The following is a 7500-nucleotide window of genomic DNA, read 5'->3' as shown; positions in this document are numbered from 1 at the left end:
TTGCAACCCCCCCCCCCCCCCAACCTCACCACCACAGTCACTACCTCCACCACCACCACACCACCACCACTGCCACCATCATCACCACCACCACCACCGCTGGGTGTGTATACTGAGAGGTGCGTCACCAACCCCCCCTACCCTCACCCACCCTAATCTATCTGTACCATCACTGAGTGCATAGTGCAGCCCCCCCACCGCCACCACCTCCCTCCACCACCACCACCACCACCACCAGCACCACCACCGCCGCTGGGTGTGTTTAATGCGAGATGCGTCACCAACCCCCCACCACCACACCAACCCCCCACCCCCTCACCCTCCATCACCGCCGCTGGGTGTGTTTAATGCGAGATGCGTCACCAACCTCACCAACCCCCCACCCCCTCACCCTCCATCACCGCCGCTAGGTGTGTATAGTGCGAGCTGCGTCACCCCCCACCCCCTCTTTAATCTATCTGTAGCACCCCTTAAGCTACAACGTGGCCAGGCAACCGAGAGCAGAGTTATTCTAATGTCGGAATGAGAGGTATGCGGGGCGGCAACGCGGGGATCCATGCGGCCGGCGGCAGGCGTAGCGGAGTGGAGTGGAGTGAAGCGCCACAAAGCTGGGAAAGAGCAACAACGTGCCAAACGTTCTGGAATGTGGCAGCCGAGGCCGACAGGCTAGCTCGCTCGGGGAACACTCGTCATCGCTCTAATGCTGCGGTTCCCAAACTTTTTTCCCTGCGCACCCCCCCTTTTACATTTCAATGTGCGTCCTAAAGGAATATTGCACAGCCGCACATTTTGGGCCAATCCTCATTTCCAAACACCTGACGTTTTTCTCTACCATCATCATTACAATGGAACTTGTTGCATGACAAGTCTAGGAGTTATAAATTACACTTCCGATGGATCCTTCCAGCAAACAATTCACCAAACAATTAAAACTACCCGACGTTCATTAATGTTGGATAAAAAAAACACACATATCCATTCCACCATAGCTCTATTCAGCTCGCGCACCCCCTTGTGGCTGGCCGGCCGCGCACCCCCAGGGGTGCACGCACCCCAGTTTGGGAAGACCTGGTCTAATGCTGCCGGCTTTTCTGCTGTTGGCTCCCGCCTTTGTGTTTGATCCTGACTCCTTTACGGAGCTCCGCCTCATTACAGACGACAATGACACAGGAGACATGAAGTCCTGGACACTCTTTTGTAGAGTTAGTACAACCCAGGGGTGCATTTCTCAAAAGTGAAGTTGTTAGCCTGTTAGCAACTTCAATAGTTGCCAATGGGAAAATGCATTGAAAACAACAAAGTAGCTAACTTTGTAGCTAACTTTGGTTTCGAGAAATGCACCCCAGTAGAGGGGAATCTGCATACACAATGTCAACAGGAGGAGTGGAGTGGAAAGTGGACGGAATGAACAGTGGGACAACCTAGGGCTGGGGTTCTTAACCTTTTTTCTGAACGCACCCCTTTAGCTGTTCCCAAGATGAGCCGTCCGTGCACCCCCATCCCAAATGTCTACACGTGTATACGCGCGAAAAAAAAATATTTAAGTGATTCATTACAATGATTCTTACTTTAGACATTAATCAATACTTAAATGAATTTACATGGGGATGAAAGCATGCTTAAATTTGGTCTTAATTTGGTCTAATTATAATGTTTGGAAGCAGAATTTTGGTCACAACCACAACACTCAATTCCGCGCACCCCCTGAAATCTCTGGCGCACCCCCAGGGGGTGCCCGCACCCCAGGCTAAGAACCACTGACCAAGGGGAATCTGCATACACAATGTCAACAGGACATGTGGAGTGGAAAGTGGACGGAAAGAACAGTGGGACAAACTTAGCCTGTCAATTACACAACCCTTTGTAGGTTCAAAAATGAGATGAGAATAAATTCTCTCACTATGGCACTCCAAATTATAATGTCTTCATTAATTCGACTTAGAGAAGTTATTCTAATTTTTGAACCTGGATGTACAATACCTTGGACTAAAGAGCACCCAAACTCAAGAAGCCAACAAGCAATCTGGATAAGAGCACGTCATACTCTACAAACTGGACATACAACTACGTTGTCTGGCTCCTCCTGTGGTGTTTGACCAATGGCGTTGTCTCGCTCCTCCTGTGGTGTTTGACCAATGGCGTTGTTTCTCCTGCAGGAAGGGGTCATCACTGAGGCCGAGATGCAATGTGTCGTGCACTGTAAGAACCCCAAGATCCATCCCAAGAAATGCTGCCCGTCCTGCCCAGGTAACGCCCCTCCATCTCTCTCCTCCATCTCTCCCCTCCATCTCTCCTCTCCTCTCCTACTCATCTCCTCTCTTCCCTTCTCCTCTCCCCTCCATCTCTTCCTCATCTCTCCTCTCCTCTCCTACTCATCTCCTCTCTTCCCTTCTCCTCTCCCCTCCATCTCTCCTCTCATTTCTTCTCTCCTCTCCTACTCATCTCCTCTCTTCCCTTCTCCTCTCCCCTCCATCTCTTCTCTCATTTTTTCCTCCTCTCCTCTCCTCTCCTCTCTTCTCCTCTTCTCTCCTCTCCTCCTCGTCTCTCCTCTCCTCTCCTCTCCTCTTCTCTCCTCTCCTCCTCGTCTCTCCTCTCCTCTCCTCTCCTCTCTTCTCCTCTTCTCTCTTCTCATCTTCGTCTTCCCTCTCCTCCCCTCTCCTCTCTCCTCCTCTCTTCTCTCCTCTCCGCTCCTCTCCTCCTCCTCTCTCCTCTCCTCTCCTCTCCTCTCCTCTCCTCTCCTCTCTCCTCTCCTCTCCTCTCACCTCCTCTCTTCTCTTCCCTCCTCTCTTCTACTCTCCTCCCCTCTTCTCCATCGTCTCTCCTCTCCTCTACTCTCCGCTACTCTCCTCTCCTCTCCCCTCTTCCTCCTCTCCTCTCCTCTCCTCTCCTCCTCTCCTCTCCTCTCCTCTCCTCTCCTCTCCTCTCCTCTCCTCTCCTCCCCCCCGCTCCCCTCCTGTCCTCTCCTCTCCTCTCCTCTCCTCTCCTCCATTTTCCTTGCTCCTCTCCTCTCCTCTCCTCTCCCCTCCCCTCCTCTCCTCTCCTCTCCTCTCCTCTCCTCTCCTCCTCTCCGCTCCTCTCCTCTCCTCTCCCCTCCTCCTCATCTCCTCTCCTTTCATCTCCTCTCCTCTTCTCCCTCCGCTCTCCTCTCTCCTCTCCTCTCCTCTCATTTACTCTCTCCTCTCCTCTCCTCCATTTTCCTTGCTCCTCTCCTCTCCTCTCTTCTCCTCTCCTCTCTTCTCCTCTCCACTCCACTCCTCTCCTCTCCTCTCCTCTCCTCTCCTCTCATCCCATCTCTTCTCTTCTCTTCTCTTCTCTTCTCTTCTCTTCTCTTCTCTTCTCTTCTCTTCCCCTTCCCCTCCTCTCCCCTCTCCTCCATTCTCCTCTCTCCTCCTCTCCTCTCCTCTCCTCTCCTCTCCTCTCCTCTCCTCTCCTCTCCTCTCCTGGGGTGAATTTCTCGAAACCAAAGTTGCTAACTCCAGTAGCTACTTTGCTGTTTCACGCGTTAACATTAACTAATTGAATTTCCTGGTTGTGTTGTGTTGTGCTTTGGCAGGATGTATCTTTGAGGGTCGTCTGTACAAGGAGAGGGAGGAGTTCCACCCGGAGGGAAAGCCATGTATCAAATGCACTTGCACTGTGAGTACACACGTCCTCATCAAAGCCATGTATGCACTTGCACCAGAGATTCTTTACTTTTCTTTAATACTCCTAGCATTGAATAGAACAGTCCTTAGGTCTGCCTAAAGGGGGATTTCCCCCCCTCCCCCTTGCAATAATAGAACCCGGAAACAATGGGCCAATGGAACCTCTCTCTCTCTCTACTCTCTCTGCTTGCACTATGAGTATACACGTCCTCATCAAAGCCAAGTATGTACTTGCACTGTGAGTACCATACACGTCCTCATCACCTGGGCTGACCCAGCCATTTTCATTATTTAAAAAACATTTTTTTTCTCTTTTATTAGTTTATTTATGATAGGACAGTTAGAGATTTTATAGTTTTTATTAGTTAGCCCACTAATAAAGATTGTTTTGGACCTTTTAAATCAACTGATTTGCCTGGATCAATGATTTCCCCCCCTCCTTTTTATAGATGAAAAGGGATTTGAAGTTAAAACTTTGAACCTACAGCTACAACCTTTCAATTCTAAGACAACGGCACTTCCCTAAAACATTAAGCTGCATGTTATTCCAGCTGCCAAAAGCTAATAATAAATTAAATAATGTATTTCTACCAACTGCATAATATATTTCTACCAAATAGTCCATGTTTCAACCCAGTCTGCAGATCAGTATGAGTGTTGAACCACTGGAGTATTGACAGTAACACTAATTTGCTGTGACTTGGCTGCACTAGAGTACAGTATCCTGGTTGGCAAGTCAAGAGTTCTGAAAGCTTCCTGTATTGGTCTACAAAGTTTCATTAGAGCAAAAAAAAAAAGGCACCTCAGTTTTTGGTCCGGAAGAGGTTGTTGATGTGAGGTATGCCATGTAGGCACCACCTCCGTGTTTCTGGAGCAGAGCAGCCCAGTGCCGTGTAGGGATGAGATGACCACCAGCATGCTTCCCAAACTTTTTCTGCCAACACCCTCTTTTTACATCTAAAAACATTTTCACGACCCCCTTACAGTACATTTGTCCAAATGAAAAACATAATTTTTTGTCCATACTGTATCATTGATCCACACTGGTACATTTTAATTTGAAACTCACAGGAAAAGTACATAAATATAAGAAATACTGTTACTAACAAATGTATGGAATTATTATTTTAACTATTAACCTCCCGTCTCCCCGTTGTTATGAAAAGTCCTTATGTCTGCTTGCTACCCCCCCCCTGTAGTACCTCCGCAACCCCTTGGTGCGGGGCGGGGGTGGGGGGGGAGTAGGGTGTTCCGACCCCACTGGAGTAGCCTACGCGGAGGAGGTGTGAGGTATAGCAGGACTCAGGGCTGGACTGGCCCTGTGGCGTAGCGGGCATTTCCCGGTGGGCCCCGCACCCTCGTGGGCCCCTGGCCATCTGGTGTAGCGGGCATTTCCCGGTGGGCCCCGCACCCTTGTGGGCCCCTATTTTCAGCAGTGGGCATTTCGCGGTGGGCCCCGCACCCTCGTGGGCCCCTATTTTCAGAAGTGGGCCCTATCCCTCCCCCAGGCCAGCCCTGGCAGCAGTGTGTCTTGGGACACCCTTGACTTCTCAACAGGGCCGGAAAGACCTGGCCACCTCTCCTGCTGCTGGATAAATAAGCACATTAGTGGATTCCTATAAACACATTAGAGCGGAGAGGCCTGGCAGCTAGAGCAGAGGGGGGGGGGGGGGGGGGGGGGGGGGGGGGGGGGGGTCAGGGGCAGAGCAACGAGGGGCGGGGGGGGGGGCTGGGGGGTTGCATGGTGGCCCTCCCTGCCCTGCCCTCCCTGCCCTGCCCTGTCATTGATTTCCAAACGCAATATTGCCCTCCGTCTTCAAATTGCCATTTCAGAAGGGTTCAAAATTTTCCTGCCTCGTCCGGTGTTGTTTTTGGGAAGTTCAATGTTTATGGTGCTAAGAATTTCTTTGAATTTGACATTATGGAAAGAATTAATTTGTCCTTATCCTCTCTATGTTTTGTTTATGCTACAAGTGTGGCGGTGCATAATCCAGCTTCAGCAAATAAAATGGCCACCTCCAAATTCACAGAGTCAGAGAGGCTGTTCCAATGTTCGTACTTTCCACCCTTCCCGCACTGTGTTTGGGTACGCAGGGCGGTTCCATTTCTAATCATGGCGGTGAAGTGTACTGTAAACTACCCGGATAACGCCCTCAAACCGGCCGTTTTTTGAAGTGTGGAGTTATGTACACTTTTCATACTCAACGGCCGCCATGTTTGTTACGTAGTTTCCTCTCTGGAGTGTCAAACTGCCGAATCTCTGTGATGACAGCATAGAATTGATTCCAAAGACAATAGCCATGTGTATAAGAGAAAGGGGTAAGTTAAAAAAATTGTCAACATAAGGAACAGTGTCTTCCGTAATGAATTGTATATTGGCGGTTGGTAAACTCTGATGACACGCGACAACCGTCCTTTCCGTGAAGTGTATCAGACAGAACGTGAATTGGACCTGCACTTCACCCTCAAATTTAGCCGTTAAGTTGAGGGGGGAAAGTGCACTGTAGCACAGTACACAGTGCAGAGTGTGGAGAATGGAACACGCTCGGAGTGTGGTCACAATCACGTATCTGCTAGGTAGAACCTGTGCTAGCTGAATGTTTCCCTCCATGTTAGAATGGCAGTGCTCGTGGTCATGCAATGTGTGTGTGTCTGCGTGTGTCTGCGTGTGTGTGCGTGTGTGTGTGTGTGTGTGTGCGTCTGTGTGTGTGCGTCTGCGTGTGTGTGTGCGTCTGTGTGTGTGTGTGCGTGTGTGTGTGTGTGCGTGCATGTGTGTGTGTGTGTGATTGCCTCTCCAGGGAAGTCGTACGATGTGCCACCGCGAGGTGTGTCCTGTTCTCTCCTGTCCACCTCATCTGAGTCACACGCCAGCCGGACACTGCTGTCCCAAATGCCTGGGTAAGAACCCTATCACCTCCTCTCCTCCTCTCACCTCCCCCTGTCTCCTCCTCCTGTCACCTCCTCTCCTCCTCTCCTCTCCTCTCACCTCCTCCTCTCACCTCCTCCTCTCACCTCCTGCTGTCCCAAATGCCTGGGTAAGACTGTCACCTCCTCCTCTCCCCCCTCACCTCCTACTGTCATCTCCTCATCTCCCCCCACACCTCCTGCTGTCCCAAATGCCTGGGTAAGAACCCTATCACCTCCTCCTGTCACCTCCTCCTCTCACCTCCCCTCACCTCCTCCTCTCCTCCCCTCACCTCCTCCTCTCACCTCTTCCTCTCACCTCCTGCTGTCCCAAATGCCTGGGTAGGACTGTCACCTCCCCCCTGTCACCTCCTGCTGTCACCTCCTCCTCTCACCGCCTCCTCCTCTCATCTCCTCCTCTTTTCACCTCCTCTCCCCCCTCCTCCTCTCCCTCCTCACCTCCTCTCCTCTCTTCTCATCTTCAACGTCACCCCTCACCTCCCCCTGTCACCTCCTCTCCTCCTCTTTTCACCTCCTCTCCCTCCTCACCTCCTCTCCCCCTGTATCCCTCCTCACCTCCTCTCCCTCCTCACCTCCTCTCCCTCCTCACCTCCTCTTATCTCTTCTCATCCTCAACATCACCCCTCACCCCTATGTCCCCTCTCCATGCCTTAAGCCAGCGGTTCCCAAACTTTTTCAGCGGGGACCCCCCTTTTGGACTTGAGAATATTTTCGTGACCCCCCCACCTACCATAGTCTCAGCTTAGCAACGGGCAAACTACAGTATTTATGGAAAATCTAGCAATACTAATGATACAGTAGCAATACTGATGATACAGTAGCAATACTGATGATACAGTAGCAATACTAATGATACAGTAGCAATACTAATGGACCAAAACATTGTCCACAAGACAGCAAATGCATCTATTAGCTGTTAGCTGTTCACCTG

The 7500-nt window shown here is 50.8% G+C and overlaps 1 protein-coding gene across 1 annotated transcript in view; it reads left to right on the top strand.

Annotated features, from left to right (window-relative positions):
• Positions 1 to 7500, top strand: part of bmper (BMP binding endothelial regulator) — a 73222-nt gene that overhangs the window by 41823 nt on the left and 23899 nt on the right. The window contains exons 7-9 of the mRNA XM_063198408.1: positions 2157 to 2247; positions 3554 to 3636; positions 6443 to 6542. Of these exons, the coding sequence (XP_063054478.1) occupies positions 2157 to 2247; positions 3554 to 3636; positions 6443 to 6542 (274 nt within the window). The remainder of the gene's footprint in view (positions 1 to 2156; positions 2248 to 3553; positions 3637 to 6442; positions 6543 to 7500) is intronic.

This window comes from Engraulis encrasicolus, chromosome 5 (assembly GCF_034702125.1).
Source record: "Engraulis encrasicolus isolate BLACKSEA-1 chromosome 5, IST_EnEncr_1.0, whole genome shotgun sequence".
Taxonomy (NCBI): domain Eukaryota; kingdom Metazoa; phylum Chordata; class Actinopteri; order Clupeiformes; family Engraulidae; genus Engraulis; species Engraulis encrasicolus.
The sequence above is the reverse complement of the archived record's forward strand: the minus strand, read 5'-3'. Positions and strand labels throughout refer to the sequence as shown.